Raw genomic sequence first — 25,348 nt, 5'->3', positions numbered from 1 at the left:
ACTTTTATTTCCCTCTCTGCTGCTGAGGTGTCATGTCTTCAGTCTAAGGAGGGAGAGGCCAGCTTGTGTTGTTTCCTCGAGAAAAGATCACAGCAGCTGCTCAGATATCTGTAATAAATCAGGAGGTTGAAAGCTTTTCTTTGGTCTTATTTCAGTGGGACAGTTGAACCATTCTTGATATTAAACTTCTGCATGGGATTGTGTTGGTGGATCACGGGGAGCTCAGAAGTTAAAGGGCAGCTGATTTCTTCAGGGTTGAGATCAGCCAGCTGCATTGTGCTGGCCTCAGCAGAGGGGGAGCAGAGGCCTGTCAGAGCCACAGGAAGGCAGTCCTTGCCCTCTGGTGCTCTGAGCTGCTTGGCCAAGTCCCAAGCACTGGCCTTTTCCAGCTGCACGTGACAATAGGTTGTCAATGGGAATTTGTTTTCGAGTTCTCTGGCCGTCGGTAGTAAACAGTGGAAGAACACTGGCTGCAGGGACCTCCTGGCTGGTGGCACAGGGGAACTGGTAGGGACAGCAGAACACGCTTCCCAGCTGCTTCAGATCTTCCTGTTGATCTTGCCTTTCTGGAAAGATTCTCTCCAGCAAGCTTCAGGCAAAATCTGCGAGAGGGACTTGTTGTGGAGGTGAGGCTAATTCATCTCCAAAGCAGACACAGGACAGCTTCCTCCCACCTGCATTCCCTTTGCCAGGACCTCCCAGCCAGGGAGACAGTACTGTGCACTCTGTGGCACATTTCAGCCTTGACTTCTCACCTTAGTTAACCCCAAAGTTAAGAACTGTGGATTGTGGAGCTCCTCCTTTATCAAAGTTGAAAACTCTCCATTTTTGTTGATTGGACCTCATGCACCTCAATGGAGCTATTGTGGCACTATTGAAAAGTCTCAGTTTTATGTTCTTGTGACCCCCTGTCAGCACTCAGTGACCAAAAGAGCAAGTTCCACCCTTAACACCATGATTGGAGAGACTTTAAAGTATAATTTTTACAATTGTTGAAGTTTTGGGGGTTTTTGCCTCAGCATTACTTTCAGAGTGATTAAGCTGAGAAATGGAAGTTAAACTCTTCTGTCTTGTACTGATACCACAGTAATGAAGGAAAGAGAGCAGCAGAGGCTTCAGAGGAGCAGAGAGCTGGTGACACACAAGTGTCCTGCTATGTGCAGCTGCAGGATAAAGATCAGAAACAGAATATGGCTCAGGACATTTTGCAACAACTTCTTCAGCAATGGCTGCTCAGCTGTGGTGCAGAGAATAACAACTACCTCCACAGCATCAGTGTTCTCAGGGCCAGCAGGGACAGACTTTTGATAAGATACAGGTTTTATATCAAAAATAAACATTTCGACGCAATTTTTTGTGTCTGTGGAAATATTTATAAAAGTTTAGGTTTGCTTGTAATGTGATTTGACCCTTTGAAAGTGAAGTGTCACTGCTGGTCTTCAAGCTAGCTTCTCTGACAGGTCCCTTGGGGCCCCACTGAGAAAGTCTTGATACCAGAGCAGCCAGGTCATTCATTTCAAGTCTGAAAACAGAAATAGCTTCCCCCAGTTGTCTGCCTCACCCATCCTTTATCCTTTTCTAAAAATGAAGACGGGCAAAAGTACTTTGCCTTTTTCCAGTTTAGTCACTCTTTGTGACACACTTGGGATGGTGAGGGTGAGCTGGATGTACAGTTGTCCAGCACAGTCACAGTCCTTGCCTTTGCACTCAGGGGGATCCCAGAGCAGTCTGTGTTTCCCTCTGCCTTCTGATCCACCTCACCCTCCAGTTCAAGGACTTGCATGAAGCTTCTGGCTTGGCACTGCAGAGAAACATGGAACTTGAAAATGAAACTTGACTTGGAGTGTTGGCAAAGAGAATGACAGGCAGGAGATACAGGGCCACAATCCCACCAGTGCCTTACAAAGGATTATGCTGACAGTAAATGTTCTGCTGGTTTATCCAACCCACCCTGAAGGAAACCGAGCAACGTGGCTTCTACCACTTCCCTTTCTGAGGGCCTTTGTCAGCCAGATAACCCTGCAATGAGGAAACATTTTGCTGTGTAGAGTAATTTCCAAACACATCACGCTAACTCATTCCCACAGTATCCCCCTGGAGTGGGAATATCAAGGAATTAAGGGCACACTGCCAGAGGGGCCAAACTGCTGCAGGCCCTTTTGAGGTCAGAGAGTGATGAGCTGTAAATACAACATCCTTCTGCTGTGACAGCTTTGTGGGACACTTGCAGTTGTGCCTTTCTCAATGCATCTTTTTTCCCTTCTCTGCTTACAGCTATCCTGATGGCCCCATAAATTCATCCCAGGACTTCATTTGAGTGAAGGATCTCCTGCATCAAACGCTTCCTTGTGCTCTTCCCCTTCCCATCATTTCCCTCAAGATGGCATCTGACAGTCCTGAGTCTCTGATGACCTTGTGCACTGATTATTGCCTTCGCAACCTGGAGGGGACTCTCTGCTACCTCCTGGACAACGAAACTCTGCGGCTGCACCCCGACATCTTCCTGCCCAGCGAGATCTGTGACAAGCTTGTCAATGAGTACGTGCCAGGCCTGGTTTGGGAGGAGCTGGCAGCTCAGAGAAGGGGGGTTTAGTTCTCCAGTTGATCATATGGGCAAATAAGGGTTTGCACGAACTTCAGAAGGAAGCGTTCCCTTTTGTACTGCTGTCATTCTGATTTCTGTGGTAGTCACCCTTTCCAAGTTAGTCAGAGCTCAACGTGATGCTGTAAAAAGGGAAATGAAAAGAGTAAACCCAGAGTGAAACAGTCACTGCTTCTTCCTAGAATGTCAGTGAGCAACAAAGAAGCTTTCCCATTTCCTATCACTGGAGCATTACAACACTCTGTCCAAGCAGAGAAATAAGAGTGCAAAGTGCTAACACATGTTAAATTTTAAGGCTGCTGCTCCCATAGTTTTATAAAGCAACTTGTTTCCAGGGATTTATGTAATTTGGCTGTCACAGTCTCTCTTGGCTGAACTTGTGCTCACAAAGTCTGGCAGAGAATTCTGGCCCGCTAATTTTCTGAAAAATGGTGGGGGAAAAAATCAAATTACTACATTTAAACAGCTAGGGAAAAAATTCCTGGAGTCTGTGCTTGCTAGAATCCAGTTTGCTCACACACGCTGAGTCCTGCACAAATCTTTGCCCAAAATTTTCCTAGGGATCCTTGGTTCCGTGCCAGAAGAGGTGGGTGAGCTGCTTTGCCCCAAAGGCTGATCTGGGTGATACTGGGAGGGGGTGGGTTGGGGTGTGCTCACAACTCTGTCACACTTCCTTGTCACCAGTGCAGGTTCCAGAGCTGTGGCTGAGCCTGTGCTGTGCTAACACCATTGCCCCACACAGGTACGTGGAGCTGGTGAAGACAGACAGCATCTTTGAGCCCCATGAAAGCTTCTTCACCCTCTTCTCAGACCCACGGAGCACCAGGCTAGCTCGGATCCACCTGCGGGAGCACATTGTGCAGGACCAGGACCTGGAGGCCATCAGGAAGCAGGTGGGGCTGCACAGCTGCCACAGTACATAGCAGCACTGCTGCACAGGCACCAGCTGGAATCCCAGACACCCAGAGGTTCCCAAGGCTCCATCCTTTGCTGTCCAAGCCTTCTTTGGACTAACCTCCGCTTCTCCCAAAGCCACTGTTGGGAATGGCATAGGACACTGGTCAAGTTGGGTGATACATGGTTTCAGGCTGTTCCAGTGGGAGGTGTGGGGCAAACGGGGTGGGCACTTCACCTGTGAAATATCTCTAACCTTGATTTCCCTTTTTTCAGGATCTTATTGAGCTCTACCTGACTAACTGTGAGAAGCTGACAGCCAAGAGCCTGCAAACCTTGGTGAGCTTCAGCCACACACTGATCTCCCTGAGCCTCTTTGGCTGCAGCAATATCTTCTACGAGGAGGAGAACCCCGGGGGCTGCGAGGACGACTGCCTGGTGAACCCCACTCGCCAGGTCTTGGTCAAGGACTTCACTTTTGAGGGCTTCAGCCGCCTGCGCATCCTGAACCTGGGCCGGCTGATCGAGGGCGTGAACGTGGAGACGCTGCTGCGGCCCCTGGCCTCGCTCGCGGCGCTCGACCTCTCTGGGATCCAGCTCAGTGACGTGGCATTCCTCACCCAGTGGAAGGACAGTCTGGTTTCCTTAGTGCTTTACAACATGGACCTTTCCGAGGAGCACATCCAAGTGATTGCACAGCTTCGCAAGCTCAGGTCAGCACATCTGTTCTTCCTTCTTTATCCTTCTCCAGCTGATAGGAAAAGGTCTTTCAGGAATGGTCTTCTTGCCTGCTATCAGAGAGGCACTCACTGCTGGGTTCAGCTTATAAACCTTCCTGTAAACAGGCTCCCTGATTGTACTCATCACTGTACATATCTGACATGTCTAAAGCCAGCCTGAATTTTGCTTGTAAGAAGACACCACTTAGTAGAAACTTCCCATTGGAAAAACAAAACCCAACATATATATGACCTCATCACCCTCACTTGGTGTGCAATAGGTAGATGACACTTTTGTGAGTGGGATGTTTGCTCCAGTCTTCAGTATGAGCCTGCAAAGTCTCTCTGTCCTGTAAGGAACCCCACCTGCACACAATGCTGGTCAGTTTGTCCCACCACTCCCTTAACAGCAAGAATTCCTCAAAGCTTAAGCATTTAAATACCTGAAAGAAATCAGGATAATGTAATAGCCTGGGGTGGAAAAAATAAAAGATGGGGGAAGCAGACAAAAACCTGTGCAACTTAATTTGTGGGATGAGGCAAGATACGTTTCTGGGGATGCACAGATCTTCTGGTGCATCTAAATCTCCAGGTAGGAATGCTCAGGTGGCTGCTGTGATGGAGGTTGGAAAAGGCAGTTTCTGAGCCTGGAGCAATTTCCTTTGTGATGTGTGGCTAGATGACTCACTGTGGTCCATTCCAAGTAGCTCTCTACCAAATACCTGTGTGCTTTGGTTAGACACAGGGCCAGCTGCTGCTGCCAGAACCTACACAACCACATTCCTGTATCTTGGGAAGGAAATAATGATAAATAATAATCACACTTGGCTCTGGCAGGGAGGCAGAAGCCCCAGTTAATGCTTTCCAGGCTGTGAGATGCTCTCTGTCACTTGCAGGCACCTGGATATCTCTCGAGACCACCTGTCCAGTTACTACAAGTTCAAGCTGACCCGGCGGGTTCTCAACTTGTTTGTGGAGAACCTGGTGAACCTCACTTCACTCGACATCTCAGGGCACACCATGCTGGAGAACTGCACTATCCCCAGCATGGAGGAGAAGATGGGCCAGACAAGGTAAGGGAACAGCAGTTCCTGAGGTCTGCTTGGATGGATACATCAGTCAAAGATGAATTAAGAACAATTCCCTCTTCTGAGTTCTCAAATTCTGTTGGTTTAATCAGTACTAAAAAGTAGAATACAACTCTTGCCAGGTTCCCCTGACAGTAGAGACTGGTGTGAGAATCAGCTGTGATTGCTGTATGCAACACATGTAAGGACTTGTAAGAGTAATAAAGAATTCATCCCATCTGCCTGCCATGCATATCTGAAGTATTTCAGTTCTTTTCCCCACACACATTCTCCCAGGGATCTTCTGCTGGATTCTTTTCTGAAAAGACTCCAAAGCCCTTTACACATTTCCTACACAGAATCCTCTTACTCTTGTGGAAATCCAGGCTTTTCTGACAGAACATTTATACACTGAGTCAATACATCAGCACTTATAGGAGGGATATGTGTTTTAGGATCTTGGAATCTAAAGGCCTGTTTCAGATTTGACCTGAATACTGGGTAGATCAACCCCTGGAAACTCTGGTGCCCCTCAGGAGAGGCAGACCTAGAGGTCTGGCTTTCCACATCAGCCAAGAGCTCTGCCCTCCTATTAAGCCCTTGCTGAACAGAATCAAAAAAGTGAGACAGTAATGGCTCCTTTGCACCAGAGCTGGTGAAAATGCACTGGCTCTTGGTCAACGAGGAATATGGCAGCCAAAACAGTGTTCTTGCATGCTCACAGAAGCAGACTTAGCATGTCTGTCACATTACAAATACATTGGATGAGTGAAATCCAAATCCACAGCCCTTTAAGAGGAAATTTCCACCCCAACTAGTGAATTTCCAGGACAGATTTTACCTGGGAAAGCTGCATTCTGTCTGCAGTAATTCTTTCTGCTGGTTCCATTCAGCATGTTCACCTTTCACTCAGGATCACCTGGGATGAGTATTTAGAGTTATGTTCACAAGCAGCTGCCTGGTATAAAATGAAGTGTAGCTTTGAAGCAGTACAGTCAGAGTGAATGGAGGGCTGGCAGCCATCTCTGTGGCAGGAAACCTGAAGAAAAAACATTTTACCAACATGTGCAATCTCTTGTGTTTTCACCCCAGCATTGAGCCAGCAAAGAGCAGCATTGCTCCCTTCCGGGGCCTGAAACGACCACTGCAGTTCTTGGGCCTCTTTGAAACATCCCTCTGCCGCCTGACCCATATTCCAGCCTACAAGGTAAGGAGGCTGCAGGAGCTTGTTAGAAGTTGAAAGAACATGAGAACCCTGGCTGCCAGTAGAGTGGAGTTCTTTGGGTCTTGGGTGTGACAGCTGAGCTCTGACCTTTCAATAACTACTTCGTAATGCAAGAAAACTGCCAGAAAGCAAGACCTGTACCCCACATAGTTTTTATAAGGATTGAAAAACATTGGAGAAAAGTATGGAGAAATCATCCTTCCTGGAGGATGTCTGTGACTACAGAGAAGGATTTAAGACAGTAGGAGTCCTACTTTTGAGTAGCATCCTTCTGCCCCAAAGGTGCCTTTTCTCATCCCTCTGGACTGCAAAGTGACTCAACCTCTGTCTCATCCTGGGCTGAATCTGCTCTTAGGGCAGAGGGAAGGTATAACCTTTGACCTTCCAGAGTTTGCTTCTCATGTTGCTTTTCCTCTTTCATCATTTCTCCCCTGACTCTTTTTGCTGTTCCACACCAGGTGAGTGGAGACAAGAACGAAGAGCAAGTCCTGAATGCCATCGAGGCTTACACCGAGCACCGGCCGGAAATCACCTCCCGGGCCATCAACCTGCTCTTCGACATTGCCCGCATCGAGCGCTGCAGCCAGCTGCTGAGAGCCCTCCAGGTAAGCCTTGGCCTCACCCTGACAAGGGGAATTTTGCACTCCCAGTCTTGTTTTCCACCCAGGCCATTCCAGAGGAAGTTCCAGTAGCGCAGTGGAACTGGGTGTCTTCATTTCCTAAGCACATTCCTGCAATGCCTGGGCCACGCTTTCCTTGAGGGCTTCTAACATCACCCCAAGAATCAGCAGCAAGTCTGTGGCACTGAAGCTCTGTGTTGCTTCTCTGCAGCTGGTGATCACAGCCCTCAAGTGCCACAAGGATGACAAGAACATCCAGGTGACGGGCAGCGCCGCGCTGTTCTACCTGACCAACTCCGAGTACCGCATGGAGCAGAGCGTGAAGCTGCGGCGCCAGGTCATCCAGGTGGTGCTCAATGGCATGGAGTCCTACCAGGAGGTCACAGTAAGAGCCCAGGCACCTTTGGTTCCCACAGTCTTCTTTCCCTGTATCAATTCTTTAGCTTGGTGACAGCATTTGGGTTTCCTCTGCCTGCAGGGAGTTAAACAGAAGTTACTGCCTGCCCAGGTCTTCTCCTGGTCTCCTTTTTATCCATGAACAGTGGGCAAAGCATGTGTGTGACACACAGACACCCAGCACTGGCTGTGGGGTGAAATTGTTGTGGGTAAAGGACATGTTGAGTCAACAGAAAGAAACATCTCAAATCTCTGTACTGGAAGTCAGCTGTGTAGAGAGCTAATAGGCAGTGAGGAACTGGCTTGGAAAGCAATGGGCCCTGGATAATTGAGTGGCCTTGTGAGACTGGAGTGACGGTCATGGAGCATGGCTAAAGCACAGCACGAGATTAGAGGGTAAGAGAAATCTCAGCAGTTGTAGTCAGGCAAGAAGATGCTTTCAGTACCAAGCAGCAAGGAAACACGAGATGGTGGGGTCTGTGCTTTTGTAGCCACTTGGCCCAGTGTTTGCTTCCTTTTGGCCCAGGTGCAGCGGAACTGCTGCCTGACCCTGTGTAACTTCAGCATTCCCGAGGAGCTGGAGTTCCAGTACCGCCGAGTGAACGAGCTGCTGCTCAACATCCTCAACCAGAGCCGGCAGGACGAGTCCATCCAGCGCATCGCTGTGCACCTCTGCAACGCCCTGGTCTGCCAGGTGGACAACGACCACAAAGAAGCTGTGGGCAAGATGGGGTTTGTCATGGTTGGTATGGTCCCAAGGTGTCTGCTTATCCATAACCTAGGACAATTCCCTTACAGCTGCCCATGGAATGCCTCCAGCCATGATCCATCCTTGCAATATCACAGAAGGGAACCAGTGTCCCAGCAATGCTGAGCTCTCCTGGAACCCAACCCTTTACTTGCTTAGCAGCACTGGAGGTTGTGATCTCAGAGACAGGCTGGTGTGAGGGCAGGAAGGCACTGTAACCTAACACCTGACCTCACCACATCAGGTTATTTCTAGATCTGGGACCACCTTGTGACTGTCTCCTTCTGCTTCTCCCCAAGTTTGCATCAATTTCCCAAATCAAACAATATGCCCCACCTTTTCCAAGAACTGCAAGGGCTGTTGCTTTGGTGCAGTTATGGTGCATCCCAGATCTTGTCATACAGCTCAAAACTGACTCAACTGCAAACTCAACAGCTCAGGGACTGGGGCATATTTCAGCTCTGTGAACATTTACAGCTTGGAACATGACCCACTGGTTTAGAGAAAGATATATCACATAGGTTCTCTGCAAAAGATCAAAATTGGCCATAACTGCTGTGATACTGCAGGGCTGGTTAAGTTTTAGGTCCGTGATTTTTTAACTGTTTCTCACTCTTCCTCTTTCTTTGCCCACAGACAATGCTAAAGTTGATTCAGAAGAAGTTGGCTGATAAAACGGTGAGTGTTTCTCAAAGAAAAACACATACATAGAGTACTTTCTCTTCAGTCTGACTTAGGCATGGAAATCAGCCCAGAGTGCCAGCTCAGCTTCTCTGACAAACACAAGACATCTCAGCTGATGCTGCAGAATTTCTTGTTCCAGGGTGAGGGCAGGGGAATGTGACAGAGAGGCAAAAATATTAAACAAAAAACCCACTTACTGACAAGTTGAAAGTGAACTAGGTTTTCTTACCTCTGAAGTCATCTGGGGTGATGCCAGAGAGGAAACAGGTGATTGGTTTGCACCAGTCTCCTGCATTAGCAAAGCTCTGATTCTGTCCTTTTCCCTACAGTGTGATCAGGTGATGGAGTTCTCCTGGAGTGCCCTCTGGAACATCACTGATGAGACCCCAGATAACTGTGAGATGTTCCTTAACTACAGTGGCATGAAACTGTTCTTGGAGTGCTTGAAAGTAAGTGTCTGATTGTCTCTGGAGAGATGCTGACAGGAGCAGTGGAGGTGCAGGTGCCTGGGCAGGATCCCTGGCTCTGCTCCTCTCCAAGCATTACTTCCTACACTTCACAAACAAGAAAGAAAAAACTTGTGTAAGTTCTTCTTTCTCACATCATTCCACCCAGCCAGTAAAACAGAGAAACTTACAGTGAACACATCTTCCCCTCTGCCCATCTTTGCTCAGCCCCCTCAAGCAGTGAACAGTGGGCCTGGTTTTGATCCTCCCTTTTCACACATACCTTCAGCACCATTTGGCACCTGCCAAGGGGCCACTGCTGACTACCCAAAAATACCGAGCTTTTCTAGATGTGCTGTACAGCCTTTTCCTAGGGTTGCTTGTTCTCAGCATCACCAGAGTCCTGCCTGTGTATAATCCTGTTCCTTGCCTGGCCAGGAGTTCCCAGAGAAGCAGGAGCTGCACCGTAACATGCTGGGCCTCCTGGGCAACGTGGCAGAGGTGAAGGAGCTCCGCCCACAGCTCATGACCTCCCAGTTCATCAGTGTGTTCAGGTGAGTGCCTGGCTGGTCACCAGCTGGGCTCTGATCTCCTCCTGACCCACCTGGAGACTTGTGAATCTTTACTGCATCAGCAGCTCTAAGTGATCTCTTCTCTCTTGGCAGCAACCTGCTGGAGAGCAAAGCTGATGGGATTGAGGTGTCATATAATGCCTGTGGAGTGCTCTCCCATATCATGTTTGACGGTTTAGAGGCCTGGGGGATCTGTGAGCCTCACAGAGAAGAAGTTGTGAAGAGGATGTGGGCAGCCATCCAGAGCTGGGATATCAACTCCAGGAGAAATATCAATTACAGGTGAGCAGTGGAAAAGTTTGGCCCATTCACATGGGAGCCAGGATTGTCATAAGAAGGAAACACCAAGAGAGAGAGCCTACCATGGAGGCTTGTTCAGAGTGAAGGAGAAACATCTTTCTTTAGTGAGGGTTTTCCATCTTCCTTTGAAACATGTTACATAAGATGCTGAAATTAGACACCTTACCTCACAATTCCTATGAGAGACGTTTGGCAGCCCAGCAGAATTTCTCCTGCAAGTTTTTGCTGAAATTGAGTAGTTCAGGAAAAACATGGTCTGTCTGGGGCTGCCTAAGCATTTTCCTCTGATACTGCTGTCCTTTGCAATCTGTCCTTTAAAGTCTGTTTGCTTCCCAAAGTCACATGCTTTCACTCTTCTCTGGGGCACAGGTACCAGAAATCCCTTCAAAGGTTAATACAACTGCTGGAGTCCTCTAAACCCCTTCCTGTAAGAGGCTGTCAGGTACTCAGAATTCCCTTAGTGCTTGGCAGGGATCCAGAACTGGCATTCCAGTGCCTGTTTACACTATGGACAGTAAAGCATAGTTGTCAGAAGAAACACAGGAACCCTTGCACATGTGCAGCCAGCTTTGCCCGGGTATAGTTTGGCTTTGTCCCTCAAACTGATCAGTGCTGCTGGATTTCAGCTCTTGTGAAGAAATGCCTAATGGAGATGGAAATCAGTTCCTGTGGTCAGTTGCCTTCATTGCAGCTGTTTCTCTGACCAGTGTGTTTGTGCTGAAGTGGTGGGGGCTGCAATCCTGCCAGCACTGCCCTGGGACACTGAATGGCCTTGGTGCCAGAATGTTTGAAATGCCAATGGATTTACTGCTGTGGTATCTATGAGCAGATCCCTTGCTGTATTGTATTGCTGTGAGTGGCAAAGGTGTTGAAAGAAGAAGCTCTTGGATTTTTAACAACTTCTATAATATTTCTGTGCAGGTCATTTGAACCAATCCTTCGACTTCTTCCACAAGGGATCTCCCCAGTCAGCCAGCACTGGGCCACCTGGGCACTCTATAACCTGGTCTCTGTCTACCGTAAGTTCTCTTTTTGAAATCATATTGCCTGCACTGTAGAAGCTGAGAGGGTGAACCTGAGGCTGTCAGCAGAAAAGGTGTTGCAAGATAAACTGTGTAGGTAGAGAAAACCTTTGAATCATGCAGGGATGCATGCACAGCCAAATAAAGCTAATTAGACCTGGTGTGTAGGAAATTCCTTCACTGTTTTGATTCTTCTCCTTCCCCTCCTGCCACTCTTTGTACACTGATGTGAGGGTTCACAAGGACCTGATTTATTCTTTTCTCTGCAGCTGACAAGTACTGCCCACTGCTGATCAAAGAAGGTGGGATCCCTCTCCTGAAGGACATGATTAAAATGGCCTCAGCACGACAAGAGACCAAGGAAATGGCCCGGTAGGACACCAGTGCACATCACAAACTCCCAGTTTAGCCTTAGTTGAGTTTTTAATTCTTCCCCTAAGTGAGGCACCAAAGCAAGGCCTGTAGTGATCTGTACAAGAGGTATGAATTGATAGAGGAGAAGCAGAGGAAAAGAGGCTGAAAACAGAATACTAGAGATGTTTATAGGTGGGCAGTGCACACAGATCATTACCAAGCAGCTGGGATGTAGATTGGCTTTTTGAGCAAGGGAGACACATGGCTAATTGCAGTTCTTAGGCCAGTGGTCTTCAGTTATCACTTTTCCCTGTACTTGGGTGGGCTGCCTGTCTTCAGAATCATACTGGCCTGTCACTGAACTGCCAACTGCACAGTTAAAATGAAAGCATTCTTCAGAAGGTAGAGTCCATCACCCTTGCAATGACACCTTTCTTTGGAGTCATCCTTTCAGAGTTGCAAAAGCCAGCTGCAGTTTCTGATCATTGGTAAAGTGAGAGCTGTAATTTCATACCTGCAGGATGAATAGAAGAGAGGGGTAGAGATCTGGGAATACATACCTGGGCAGCAGGTATTCCCACAGCTGAGGGTTCCTAGATTCTGGAGGGCACTGGAGCCTGCAGAAGACAGTCAGAGTTACACACAGTGTGTGGGGTGGGACAGGTGACAGCACAGTGAAGGACAAACATTTGTATTAATGTATTTCCTGGTGGGATTTAAAGGCATCTGAGGTTTTGGGTGTGGGGGTAATGAATGAATGGTCACAGGTGGTCCTGGATATGCACTACCATAACTTGACATTCCAAACTGGAAGTTGCTTTTGTGGAGTTTGCTGGTTTTGACACAGTTTGTGTCTCAGAGACAAACAGGACACTGTTAACACAGAAATCAACTCTGGGACAGTTCTTACCTTACTGTCCCACAGCTCAGGTGCAATAAGCTTTAAACTAAACCCTCTCTCCTTGTCCTTGTTTTATCCATAGGAAAGTTATAGAGCACTGCAGTAACTTTAAGGAGGAGAACATGGACACTTCCAGATAGAGGCACTCGCCCACTGCCTCTTGCCAGCACTGTATCCAGCTTCTCTCTAACTCACTGTACATAGGGAGGACTCTTTCTTACCAACTGCCCGTTGGAAGGAAACTTTATGTGTGTGTGTGAGACCCTCAGTAGATGAAGGTGAATAGGGGAGGGGGGAGGGACTTTTTGCACAACAAAATGCTTTCCTTAACTTAGTGGACTTTTTTGTTATGAAGTTTCAGGTTGAAGTTCTGTGTGTAAGATTTCTGTATAAAAAGAAAACAAAAAACAAAGACAATTACATTATGTATCTTTTAACCATTTATTTTAGACCACACAGGGAGCCTCAAATGACCATGAGCTTGAACACCTAGTTGTGTGATCACTAGTGTGACGTTTATTTCCCACTTTTTAGAAAATTCCCTTTTGCTGTACTGCATGAGGTCCTGTGATGTCTGCAAGAACACCAGTCCTGAATCAGCATTGGCTGCTCAGTGGGGCAGTGATGAGTTATTTATTTGGTTAGAGAGGTTGGGGGACACAATACCAGAGAGATAAACCAAAAGAACTTCTTTAAAAAAGAAGTTTTAGTGAGACTTAGAAATGGAGAAACTAGGGAAGGCTTTTCAAGCTAATTCACTCCCTTAAGGGCTTTTTAATGGAAGACTCACATTAATGGATGCATTGCTAATTCTGTGTGGGTCATTTGGAAATAAGACTTCCCCAATAAAGTCAAGAGGTCTGTTTTGTCCCATTGGCAGTACAGTGGGGTCTGCCAGCCCAGCCAGCCTCAGAAGGTCAGGGATGAGCAGCAGAACCAGTTATACCTTCTTGGCTTGAAGGGAGCCTGTGCAACAAGGCACAAGGTTTGTTCACAAAGGGCTACACATCTTCATTCCAGTCCTTCCCCACCTTTTTCAGTAGTGTTCTGTTTTGTAAGGAAGGACTACAAAGCCAGAGTATTTCCCTCTGTATACTATACCCTGCTGGGCCCTGGTCCTGAGCAGCTGTACCCCCTTGGGCAAGTCCCAGGAGGGGACTGGAGCTGTTCTGCCCTTCCTTAATCTGCCATCACAAGCTGTGCTCAGTAGCATCATAATCTCCCTTCCCAGGAAGCTCACTGCAGCACAGCTGCTGGAATTGGATGTGTGGAGTCTCCAGGCACCCTCTGAAGGGCAATAGCACCTTTTGTTCCACCCCAACATCTCCCCCTACCCTCAGAAGCAGAAGGCCCTATTGCTGTTGACTCCCAGAAGCACTTACCAGTGCAGTCCCAGTCCCAGTCTGTGTGACACAGGTGACAGGAGAGTCCCACTGATCTGGTCTTCCCCTGTGACACTCCAGACCTATAATGGTTCAAGAAGCTGAAGGCCAAGCTCTGCCTCACAGCCAGGCACTCAACAGCACAGTTGTCCATATCACAGCCCACTGCTCAACACAGTTCTTTGACAAATCTTGCCTTAGAAGGGACTCAGAAAAGATGTTGTGCCTGGTAGAAGGAAGATGGGCCCATGGCCATGCAGGCTGGCACATTTCAGGCCTCAGAGCACAGTAACTCGCTGCTCTCTTCCCTTGTACACTTTGCTCTCAGATTTGAGTCGCTGCTATGAGGCTCTGCAAATGCTCAGAGTTCATGTTGTCCTTGTGAGCACGTTAGAGATGGATCCTTGATCCACAAACTGACACTTTAACTGACAGAACACAACTGCCTGGAGAGGTTTACTTTTACTGCCAATACGGTGTTATTCAATGTCTTTTTTTTTTCTTTTTAACCATACGTCAATTTGTTTTGGTATTGTGAGATCTGTACTTTTTTCTTTTAAGTGTTTTTCAAACTTATATATTTTTGTGTCACTTTTAAATTGTTTTCATAAGATTGCAAAACTTGACAAATTATACTTTTTTTTGCAGTCATTTGAAATGTATTTTTCTCTTATTCCTGTTTCCCAAGAATTTGTGTCCCTATGAGCTTATTTCAAGATCAGTTTGCTGTGTAACATTTGCTAATCCTTCCTTCTAGATGCAAAACTAAGGGGGGCTGCAAATACAGCCTTGGTTGTTAGGGGAGTCAGGCTTTGCTCTTTAACTCCCCATTTAGTGCTGCTGTCCTTGGGAAGTTGTTTCACATGGCAGTACCACCCACCACATCTGCTTCCTTTCCAAAGCCCATGTAGTGAAAGCTCCTGTCACTGAAATCTTGAACCAGCTGACAAAAAGCACTCAAGATTCTGGCCATGTTGGCAGGGTGGGAGTAGAGCAGAAGGGGACAGGTGACAGATGGGAGGTATCAGAAAGCCTTGTCCCCAGAAAGCAGCTGCCACACTGGGGAGACTGGAGCTGGGCAACTCCATCTCAGCTGGAGCAGATCCCAGCCTCTCACTGCAATCCAAGCCCAGCAGTTCAGCTCTACTCTGAGACTTTGGCACAACTGCATCAAGGCTAATGACAACCAATGGCTTGGTTTTGTCTGCCTTGAGACCCCAAAGGTTTGGGTTTTCCAAACCAGTGCTTCCACAAGTTGAGCAGTTACTGGAGTCTCACCTGCTACATCCCAAACTAACAAGATCCATTCTGCATCAAAGCTGTTTCACACTGCAGAGGTAACCTCTGTTCTCACTGCTCACAGACCCTCAGCAAGCTGTACCTCCCAAACCAGCATAAAAAGATTTCAGTTTCCCAGCAATAAGGAGATGAATGGAAGCAGGCCAGGCTGACAGAAAAGCTCAGCTTGCTGAAATCTGTCACCATTCCCAGGTGAAAGAGAGAACTCTTAACTGGGCAAGTGCAGAAAGCCTCACGTAAGATTTTGACTCAGGCCACCAACAAGGTAAATGCCTGAGGCAGCACATGAAAAGGAATAACACCCCTGTTAGAGTAACATGAGCTTTGCCTACAAACTTCAGTGTCTTCAAGATTTCGTGAGCTGAAAAATAACATTTTCCTTTCAGTAAGGATCAAAGAGTAAAAAATATCCTTTGAGCACCAGAGCACAATCCAACAGTTCCTGAAACCAGTTTGGGCCTCAGTTTCCCTAACTGAAACAACCGGAATAATGCATGACCTGAAAACGGTTTTTGGTGGCAAGGATTTAACTGGTGCCAGAGATCCAGAGCTGAGGACAGAACAGGAGAGTTGCCTGTAGACATCACATCAATGTTCTGCAAAGGAAGGGAGGGCAAAGTGCAGATTTTTGATGAAGGTTTAATGTAAAAGGGGAAGTTTGATACCCTGAAATGCTTGACTGCTCCAAGGACACCTCTCGGGCCTTCCAGCTTTGCTGGATCAAAGGAACAAGCCAGGAAACTTCAGCTCCACACAAAATCATACAGCCAGTGACCAACCCTGCTCAGGAAACCAGAATGGGGTTCTATTTTTCAAATGAAAATCCAGCTGTAGAGAAGTCCACAGCATGTGAGGATATTGCAGAGGGGCTCCTTGTGCTCAGTAGCTGTTGGCCCACTCAGACTCTTCATGTTTTCACTACTGCATTGCCTTTAATATTCCAAAGCTTGGCAAGCAGAGCACGAACACGACTCAGTAGCTCCCTGCAAACACTGTGCCAACAAAGGAACCCTCTACCTGAACTGTGTGTGGTTTCCTTCCTGGCCCTTGTCAGTGACCCAGCAGTGCCAGGTGTCCACGTTCTCTGGAGCAGATAAGAGCAAATTGGTGAGCAACTTCCCACCAGTGCTTCCATTTTACAAAATCTGTGGGAGGAATTGCTCATAAGGATTGGCATCTACTTGCATGATGCTTAACACCCAGAAGCACTTTCTCTTCTAGACCAAGCCAAGAAAGTTTAGCACTGATATTTGTGGCAATCAGAACACTGCAGATAATTCATCTGCACCATGGCTGCTGTTTCTCTGCACCTTCCTACTGAAATTACCCTCTTCAGCCTGAATCCTACCCAGCTTGTCACCTTGGCTGGGCTTCTGCTGCTGTCACTCTGCTCTCTGCAAAAGATGAGTGGGAAGAAAAGTCTTGGAGCTGTGAGTCAATTCCCTCTCATTACCTGAAAAAGGCAATTAATTACCAGCAGGGCAAGAGCTAGAGGGCACTGCAGTCAGGCACTACCCATAGAAAAGACATTTCCTTGAGACTGTTTAGGGAGGAGTCTGCCACAGCTCAGGTGTTGGAGGACAGCTTGTGCTGGAAAAAGAGGATTAAAAGTGGGGAAACAGCTGGTCTCCATGACAACCATGTATGTGGATGAAGCACAGAGGGCAATAGTCATCAGGAATAGATGAAAAGCAACATGAGGGCTGAAGGAGAAGAGAGCACTTGAGGAATGAGTGAGATACTCTGCTGAACTGAAACACTTCTGCTTTAGCAGACTGTTTTGATTTCATGTAATTGTCACTGATCCTCTCTGTAACTCTTTCCTTGTTTTAAAAAAAGTTTTTAAGCTAATTAAATATGTATTTCCTTGTTTTGCAATGAAAATACCCTCAGTTATAATGAGCAAGCGTCTCCTTTTACTCTGTCCATGGACCTGCCTGATGCTGAGGCCTGGTTCAAATGTTTGTACCTGGTGAAACTGAGCAAAAAAATCAAAATGCACAACTGTTGCTTCCTTACAATTCTGAATGAATTAACTTTTCTGTTGTATCCGTTGGATACCCGCTCTGTATTAAACCTAGTGCTCAAGAGTGTCTTCTTCCTTTGTTCTATGAATGTGGTTTATTTAGGTACATTATTGGTCCATTGGCTGTCATATATTTAATTAAAAATGAAAGGAACTGCCACGTGTTGATGATGCTGTTCAGTGCCTTTGCCTTTCATCACTCCAAAAGACACAATACTGCTTGTCAACAGAAGAAAGCAGTGGAGGACGAAAGCATTGTTAGGAAATTGTGTGAGAGGAGAAAAAAATCAGGACAATATTTGAGTGTCCAGATTGCTCTGAACTCTGTGATGTGTCTGCAGTTCACACTCCACAGCCTGGGCTTTGGAAGGGGCAGGATCTGAGCACTTAGGAAAAGCCAATTTGCTTTAAGGCCAGCCTGACTTCCTTTGTAAGACCCTGGTCCTGGCAGGGCTCAGTGCCAGTTCATTCAGTGGTCACTGTAAAGGAGCAAGGTGAAAGGATGGGAGGAGCATTGTGTGAAACTGAACTGCCTCTAAAAACATGCTGTGCTGTAGAGTCCAGAGAGATACCTTAGCCTGCCAGCAGCATGGCATTCCGAGCTGGGATGCCATAGGAACCAAGATTCTCCTCAGAAACTTTCTAGTAGAGACTTCCTGTAACTGAGCCTAATTTCAACGGAGGCTAAAACCCTTGAGACAAGAGATAAGCCCTGATCTCTGCAAGACAGGTTTCAAAGCTGAAGGAGAAAATGAAAAGAATAACATGCACCAAATTATTTTAATCTAAAAGAGAGAATATATTCCTTAGGACATTATTCTAGAACATCAAAATGTTTCTACTTTCAAGTGGATAATATTAGTACTACTCAAATTGCTTTCATTAAGCTTTAAAATTTACACCTCTCTGTGAAGAAAGAAAAACACTACCCACCTTTTTCTGGGCACCAGTATAGCCTGAGGTGTCTGAGGGAAGAGAGCCATAGGCTTTGCATTTACCTAGAATTAAAAAAAAAAAAAAGTTTAAAGAGTTTGAATGATTGCTGGAAATTTAGTTTACAATTTTTATTGACATTTCAACCCAGCTGTCTAAGGTAAACCATTTAAGTGACCCACACAACCAGGTGCTTTCCTGGCATCAGCACATGGCCACTGACTCATCTGAAGAGGCTAAAATATTAAATTTGTGGGCAAACAATACCAAGGAATCCACTACCAGGTGCTGGAGTATAAATTTATAAATATGATATTTCTTTCCAAATTTTTATTGGAAAAGAAGGTAACAAATGCAGCAAGGTTAAAACTGAAAGGAGTTAAAGAGAAAACATTGATTTTGGAACTTTTACAGATCTGTGATAATATTCATCTCCCTTAGACACTCAAAGTGTAAATATATATGTGCTATAGTCACATTGGTGGGGTTTTTTTAAATTGTTAGCAAGAGACAAAAATCAAAGGTGCAATTGAAGGTGCATCTCAAGTGCAATTCAATTGCTTTTAGGTGTCTGTTCCAGCTGAGTCTATACACACCTGCTGCGCTCGGCAGCCCTCGGGAGGGTTCAGTGACCTCACCCCGCCAGGAGCCTCTCGACTGCAGCCATCTCAACCAGACCAAATCCCTCCTCGAGTTATGTCAGGCATTCTCCAGGCTCTGGTTAATGGGGCCGTGCAGCTGTTTCCAGCCAGGCACAGCCTCTCCTCGCTTCTTCCCTGGGGCTGGAAACCAACACATGGAATATCCACATTAGCAAGGGCAGGATTAGCGCAGAGCAGCACCTTGGGAACCAGCTCGAGGAGCCTTTGAACGGCGCCTGCTGCCCGAGCCTTCCCCAGCTCCGTACACCCAGCAGCCCCGGTGTAACGGAGGTTCTGAGGAGTTTGCCCAGCCCTGCGCGCCAGAGCCCGGGCTGAGGGCGGGAGGACACGCGGGAAGGGCTCAGGGTAGACACATTCCTCAAGGAAAGGCCCCGCAGGGCACAACAACGCCGGGGCGGTGTGGGGGACAAAAGGAGCCCGGGACCGGCTCACGGTGTCTGCGGCGTCCCAGCCAGCAGCTCCCGGGCCCGCTCTGGGAGTGGAACCAGCCCAACAGCCCAGCGGAGCCTCCCCCGCAGGGCCGGGCCGCCCTGGCCCCGCCTCGGGGCGCTGCCCGTGTCCCGTCCGGCCCTGCCCGAGCTGCCCGGAGGCCTTCCGGGCCGGCGGAGCCCCGGAGCCGGTGCAGCCGGGGGGCCATGGGCCCCGGCGGGCGCTGGGTGCGGGCGGCACACACGGCCCTCAGCGCGGCCCTGGCGCTCGGGCTCCTCCTGCACCGCACGGGTGAGGCGGGGCCCGCCGGGGCAGCGGGGAGGGGGCGGCCGGGGCCGGGCCGGGGCCGCTCCGCCCCCGGGGGCAGGCGGAGGACGGGGATCGCGGGCACAGGACGGGGATCGCGGTCGGGCTGTGCAGCCCCCGCGGGACACGGGCGATCCGCGGCCCGGGGGTGCCCCGAGAGCGGGGGTCTGGGGAGTCCCTTCTCAGCCTCTCCCCATTTCCTCTTCATTGATTCGGGTCCCCTTTATTGAGGCCAGAGAGAAAAATCCAGGAGGCTTCACAAGGAGCTGCTGCTCTCTGTCTTTTCTGGGTACCTTTCAGATCTGCAAAAGCAAGAGGAGCGCGGGGAGCTGCTTCAGCCGCTGATCTTCGTTTTGCTGGTTTTATGCTCGATCCTGCTGTACTTCAAGGTGTCTCTCATGGATCCGGGTTTTGTTAAGCCTGAAGAGGAAGTGAAGGTAGATCCCTTCATGAATAGAACAAAGTGGAGTAGCTGTAAAATCTATAGGCTCTTCTACTTTTTCCACTCTGGTAGATAAGAACAATGTGAAACAGTTTCTGTTGTGTTGGCATGAAGGACACATGCACAGACCGCTGGAGGTGAGGACAGACTGTCTCACACTGGTATTTGGTAACAGCAATAGGGTTTTACAGGCTTTACATATGCCTTTCACACCACACTTCCCTTGTATGTAACTGTGCCATTTGAGCTCAAGTCCTCTCCTAGAGCAGAGGCTGCAGTGCCCTGTGGAATGGTATATGACCTATTTTACAATAACCACTGCTAAGTGGTACAAGTGCAAAGAAGGCCCCAAATTAAAGGGCAGGCTTGGCAGACAGTGCTCTCTGCAGCTCTATTTATTGAACTCTTTATGGATTTGTTGCCCTCTCAGAGGACACATCCACAAACAAGTTACAAGTGAAATAAATGGAGATGCAAAGTTTCAGTAACTGCTAGTCTGCTTAAGGTTCACTGCCTTATAGACTGTAGGACAAAATCAATCTTAGTAATCCATCATTAATGTCAGTGTTGGCTGTGTATGACTAATTAGCACTGCTCATACCAAAAAGATGTTATTGTGTTTAGAAGTGAAGTCTAAGCTTGTTTTTGTCCCAGACTATATCTTGTTCACAGCTATTTCTGCCTCTCTGCTAACATTCTTTGGAGGGTTACAGTAACCTGTTTTCTCTCACTGTACCATAACTGTCTGCAGATGCTCTAGGTATTCTAATGAATTATTTTGTTCCTAATGACAGAGATAACAAGCACTGTGTAACTGTTAAGTAAAAGTATAGTAGCAAGACAGCTCAGTCATGCTTAGACAGGAGCCCAAGAACTCTCAGTCCATTCCTTTCTCTTTTTTGTAGGAAGGTGAAGATAAAGGCCAAGGTGTGGTGATCCCTCAGCTTCCAGGTGACATTAAGCTGCGGCGCTGCGGTTACTGCCTGCTGAAGGTGGGATCCAGAACATGCTGCAAGAGGAAGGGATGAGTGATTTGAAAGCTTATCTTGTTCTTCAGCTGCTGTTAGTGGTCTGTAATTGCTGCTCAGAGGAGGCTGGGCAGACTGTGTAGCTAGACAAGTACTAGTGGAGTTTTCCAAGGTTGAAACAAGTCCCTGCTGGCTTATAGAAACAATAATGGTTTTTTTTGCCATGAGAAAATTGTATTCCACATTCTTACTGCCATGTCAGCCAGACCTTGCAGTGCTGTCAAAAAAGTTATTTTGAAAATACCTTGATAGCCAGAAAAGCAGCTGAGTGTAACTTGTGGGAACTGCTCATTGTTGTGAACTTGTTCAGGGCCTTAAAACAACAAAACATTGGCCTGGATGGTAAAAGACAGCATGAAGGAGAAATTACAGCAATTAAATTAGCTCTTAAAACAGTTTGCCTAAGCCTAGAAAGGCTTGTTTTCAGAATGATCCTTATCAGTTTAATGAAATTAAACACTACCCCAGCTCCCATAAATTCCCAAAGAGTATCAGCCACAAGGAATGAGCTTATTGCAAGAAGAAAAGCTGGCAAAGCATTTATACACTGCAGGGGACAAATCCTAGGAAGCACTGCTTTTCTCAGCCAGGTCTTTCACCTTCTCTGTGCCCGATAATTGAGCTGTTTTCTGTGCAAGTGTTTTGTACCCACATGGAGGCACTTCTCTGTACATCCCCAAAAAGCATCACAATCCTGCCCACTCTGTTTGATAGTAGTGGTTCTAGTTTTCCAATACTCGGGCTCATGCTTTCCTGACTACACTGATTGGCTTTGTCTCCCTCCTTGGCACGCTGGACTTCCTGTAATAGGTGGATAATAAAGAAAATGTGTAGATAGGAGGAGTGTGGGAGAATCACTTAATTTGAATGCCACTCATGTGGGTCTTGACCAGGAGAATCACAATCCCTTTGATTTGTCTTAGCAATGTTGATGTGCTGCTGTCTCACAAGTGTTTTAGGGACCATATTGTGGGGAAAGCCAGATTTGCATGATGTTCTCTTCTATCAAATGGGAGTGGGACAGCCATGAACTATAGCCAGTGAAGTTTTTTCTTTTCCTGGTTGTGTTTTGCAGCAACCCATGCGAGCCAAGCACTGCCAGCAGTGCCAGCACTGCGTGCGGCGCTACGACCATCACTGCCCCTGGCTTGAGAACTGTGTAGGAGAAAGGAATCACCCTCTGTTCATACTTTACCTGAGTGTGCAGCTTGTGGTTCTGCTGTGGGGAGGCCATGTTGCTTGGTAAGGCTGGGAGATGGCTTTTGGACCTCTGAGATTGCTGTAGTTGTAGTGCTCCTTGGGCTGGCATAGAACATAGACTGGCTCTGGATCTTCACCCTCTTTTGCATCCTGGAGCTCCCCAGTCTTGAGCAGTCTCTGGTAATTTAAGTTTCATTGTTCATTTTGCTTCAGTCCCTGTAACACAATCTTTGTTTACACATTCAAGTGCTGGAAACTCCAACAGGGTTCCAGCTGTTGAGGAGAGGAGTTAACCCAGGGTGATTGTGTCTCACAGCTGTCAGGGAAACAGAATCTTCTAAATTTAGCTTCCAATCCCTGTGGTGCAGTCTCTTAGGACTTCATAGTATGTTAACTCTCTACAGCCAAGGATTATTAGCAGCTCATTAGTTATGAATCAAACTTAAATGTGTCATCGGGTTTGCTTACTTTGTGAAACTAGTTCTGCTTCTTTAACTACAGATTTATTTCTGTTTGAATTGAAAGGTCAGGCCTTTACTTTGAACAATCCCGGGAGTGGCTGCAGCACAACATTTTCCTCCTTGTGTCCTTCCTCCTGATACTCATATTCACCATTGTGGTCCTGCTGCTGCTTGTTTCCCACCTGTACCTGATCTCGTGCAACACCACGACCTGGGAGTTCATGTCCCAGCACCGCATCTCCTACCTGCGGCACTCCGAGCTGGAGAACCCCTTTGACCAAGGGATAATCCTCAATCTCTGGAGATTCTTCTGCTCACGCCACCTCACTGCATGGGAGAACATCTATTTTCACAAGAACACTGAGCCTGTCTAGTCCCACTGTGCCAGCACACCTGGCAGGCTGCTGGGTAAAACTTTCCTTGCACTGAACTTCAACACATCGTGGACTATGCAACCTGCTCCACAACCTGTTCATCTGCAAATTACCTTTAAGGGATAGTCAGGGTTATTTTTTTATATATAAACAACACTGCTAAAGGCAAGAATACAGTTCTGGGAAGGGAAAAGCCAGCAGTGCTGATTTCCAGACTGAGCAAGGTATCTCTAAATTGATTTCCTTTTGTTAAGTGCATCCACTATCCTGTCTCTCAAGAAGAAATGCAAGATTCATGTTCACTTCTCTTCTCCAAGGTCTCCCTTGCCTTTTGCTGCTAGGGAACAGCAGCAATTACAGATAAAACCAGCCAGGATCAGTGTAATTCCTGTGGCCTTTTTTCAGCCAAGTTCTGACTGTGAGAACTGCAGTGCCTTTTGGCAGTAGCATCAGGCATGTAAGAGAAATATTTGAGTAAGTATTTAGAGAGCCAAAAGCAAATTTTATTTTGTCCACATGCCTCAACTTAATGCTTTCCATGAAGACTTAAGGCTTAATACTGTTAATGTGCATAAGAAAGAGCTGTAAGACATCCAAATAATCTTATGAGATAATTAACCTGTATTTTGTGATGCCCTGAGCAGCTTCCTCACAGCTTTTTAAGTTGATGATGCTGCTAACAATTCACTGTTTTGAATCAAGTCAGTGAAGAATGATACCATCACTTTCCATTGGATAGAGAAGTAATCCTTGGCTACTGAGTTATTTCTGCAGATAACTGTGCTCAGGCCTTTGCTGTAGGGAGAGAAGCAGGAGCAGAGGGGTGGGTACCTCATGCCTAAAGTAACACTGCTAGTAAAACTACTACTACCTCACCTCACTAGTGACATTCTAATAAAATAATACAATTTCAATGGAAGAGAAAAGCTGCCAGGTCCTGAGATGAGAGATGCTGACAGCTTTCAGAATAGCAGCAAAAGAATCTGTTTTCCATTGAAATAAAAAGTCATACTTCAGATTTCCATGGGGAACTAAAAGGAAGTTTGGGATGACTGATCTTAGCTTTAAAACAAAAAAGGCTGTGGTGTGAATTTTAGTCCTGACCTTTTTCTGTTAAAACAAAAACAAACAAAACAAGAAAAACCACCACAACAAAATGTTAGCTAAAATTGTCTTGTGCCTTAATTGTCTTGGCTCAGGAATTAACACCATCTCAGAAGCACTCAGGGTTTAAAGTTGATGAATACTCATGAAAAAATAGTGTAGTTACTAATACAGCATGACAGTCCAAAAGCAATTTTAATGCAGCAAAAGATCCCTTTTTTGATCAGCTCCAGAGTTTGTAATCTCTGCAGAGTCTGCTTTGTTCAGGGTAGAAGCTTTATCAGAGGGATATCAGAATGCTAAGGATTGTTTTTGTAAATAAGTGTACACCATTCAGAAGTATTCTGCAGTTTGCTTGTGTTGCTGTGGTAGCTGCTGAAGTGTTGATCATCTGTCACACTGCATTTCCTGGTTCTTCAGGTATCAGTCAAGTGAAAGTTTATCAGCAGGTACAACAGCTCAAAGCACTTTTGCTCTGTCTGGTATTTCTTTAAAATACACCTGGGTGTTAATTTACCTTTTTTTTTTTTTTTTTTAACTCAACCATAAATTATAAAATAAAATATTAAATATGCATTTTTAAATTGTCTATGACTCTTTCTTTAAAACCAAGTTCTAGGCTTCACCTGTGCTAACAATCCGCTGTGCTGCCTCCCACTGCACAGTGGCCTTGAACTAAAGCCACAGAACACAGCACAGAGGCCAACAGCAACTGCCACTCCAAGAGAGTGAGGAAAATGTGTATCCTGCTCTGAACAGGCCAGTGCTCTGCCAGGGTGAGCAGGAGGTTGAAAGGATCTTTGTACATGGGAATTTTCAGAAGCAGCTATACTTGGCTCTGAAAATAGGAAATCTGGGTTGAGTGTGAAATATGCCTGGTTTGCACAAACAGAGCTCTTACCTCACTGAATCCTGAAGCTCTGGGACCTGCCTTGGTTAACAATTCCCTAGATCCTTGTGTCCAGCTACAGCACAGCTGCCTTAGTCCCACTCCTGTCTCCATCTGGTGAAAAACTGAAAGAGCAACCATTGTGTCCTTGTTTGCATCAGATGCCTTATCTCTAAGAACCCTTCCCTTTTTGCCCAATGAGCTAACATTATGAATTTAAGACATGAAAATCTATCTTATCAAGTATAATTACAAGATAAATT

General features: G+C 46.8%; 2 protein-coding genes and 2 long non-coding RNA genes across 4 annotated transcripts; 2 read left to right on the top strand and 2 right to left on the bottom strand.

Moving 5' to 3' along the window:
* The first annotated feature begins 2,380 nt into the window (after positions 1-2,380).
* On the top strand, positions 2,381-17,417 carry ZER1 (zyg-11 related cell cycle regulator). The gene is made up of 15 exons (XM_005490578.4): positions 2,381-2,538; positions 3,345-3,495; positions 3,773-4,209; positions 5,112-5,288; positions 6,375-6,489; positions 6,966-7,112; positions 7,339-7,512; positions 8,050-8,265; positions 8,908-8,949; positions 9,285-9,404; positions 9,840-9,955; positions 10,067-10,255; positions 11,195-11,292; positions 11,565-11,667; positions 12,633-17,417. The coding sequence occupies exons 1-15, from the start codon at positions 2,381-2,383 to the stop codon at positions 12,688-12,690; spliced, it is 2,301 nt and encodes a 766-aa protein (XP_005490635.1). The 3' UTR covers positions 12,691-17,417.
* On the bottom strand, positions 5,145-12,638 carry LOC141731352 (uncharacterized). The gene is made up of 2 exons (XR_012583381.1): positions 12,210-12,638; positions 5,145-9,509 (listed from the first exon to the last, which is right to left on the bottom strand). It is a non-coding gene; the product is annotated as an uncharacterized LOC141731352 (long non-coding RNA).
* Positions 17,418-18,073: 656 nt separating the features above from the next.
* LOC113459719 (uncharacterized) lies at positions 18,074-20,012 on the bottom strand. The gene is made up of 3 exons (XR_003381223.2): positions 19,881-20,012; positions 18,787-18,972; positions 18,074-18,255 (listed from the first exon to the last, which is right to left on the bottom strand). It is a non-coding gene; the product is annotated as an uncharacterized LOC113459719 (long non-coding RNA).
* ZDHHC12 (zDHHC palmitoyltransferase 12) lies at positions 19,149-24,221 on the top strand. Its single transcript, XM_005490577.4, has 5 exons — positions 19,149-19,572; positions 19,888-20,024; positions 20,935-21,021; positions 22,133-22,299; positions 22,783-24,221. Exons 1-5 carry the CDS (start codon positions 19,488-19,490, stop codon positions 23,090-23,092), a joined length of 786 nt encoding a protein of 261 aa, XP_005490634.2. The 5' UTR covers positions 19,149-19,487; the 3' UTR covers positions 23,093-24,221.
* The last annotated feature ends 1,127 nt before the right edge of the window (positions 24,222-25,348 follow it).

This window comes from Zonotrichia albicollis, chromosome 21 (assembly GCF_047830755.1).
Source record: "Zonotrichia albicollis isolate bZonAlb1 chromosome 21, bZonAlb1.hap1, whole genome shotgun sequence".
NCBI classification, from domain to species: domain Eukaryota; kingdom Metazoa; phylum Chordata; class Aves; order Passeriformes; family Passerellidae; genus Zonotrichia; species Zonotrichia albicollis.
This window is presented reverse-complemented; position numbering and strand designations above follow the sequence as displayed.

What these genes read in the sequence shown, in the direction of transcription:
- ZER1 (XM_005490578.4), top strand. Translation starts at nt 2,381, where the DNA reads ATGGCATCTGACAGTCCTGAGTCTCTGATGACCTTGTGCACTGATTAT. An exon ending in TGTGACAAGCTTGTCAATGA is followed by an intron (nt 2,539 to 3,344) that starts GTACGTGCCAGG and finishes TGCCCCACACAG; the next exon opens with GTACGTGGAGCTGGTGAAGA. An exon ending in GAGAAGATGGGCCAGACAAG is followed by an intron (nt 5,289 to 6,374) that starts GTAAGGGAACAG and finishes TTTTCACCCCAG; the next exon opens with CATTGAGCCAGCAAAGAGCA.
- ZDHHC12 (XM_005490577.4), top strand. Translation starts at nt 19,488, where the DNA reads ATGGGCCCCGGCGGGCGCTGGGTGCGGGCGGCACACACGGCCCTCAGC. An exon ending in GCTCCTCCTGCACCGCACGG is followed by an intron (nt 19,573 to 19,887) that starts GTGAGGCGGGGC and finishes GGTACCTTTCAG; the next exon opens with ATCTGCAAAAGCAAGAGGAG. An exon ending in GCGGTTACTGCCTGCTGAAG is followed by an intron (nt 21,022 to 22,132) that starts GTGGGATCCAGA and finishes TGTGTTTTGCAG; the next exon opens with CAACCCATGCGAGCCAAGCA.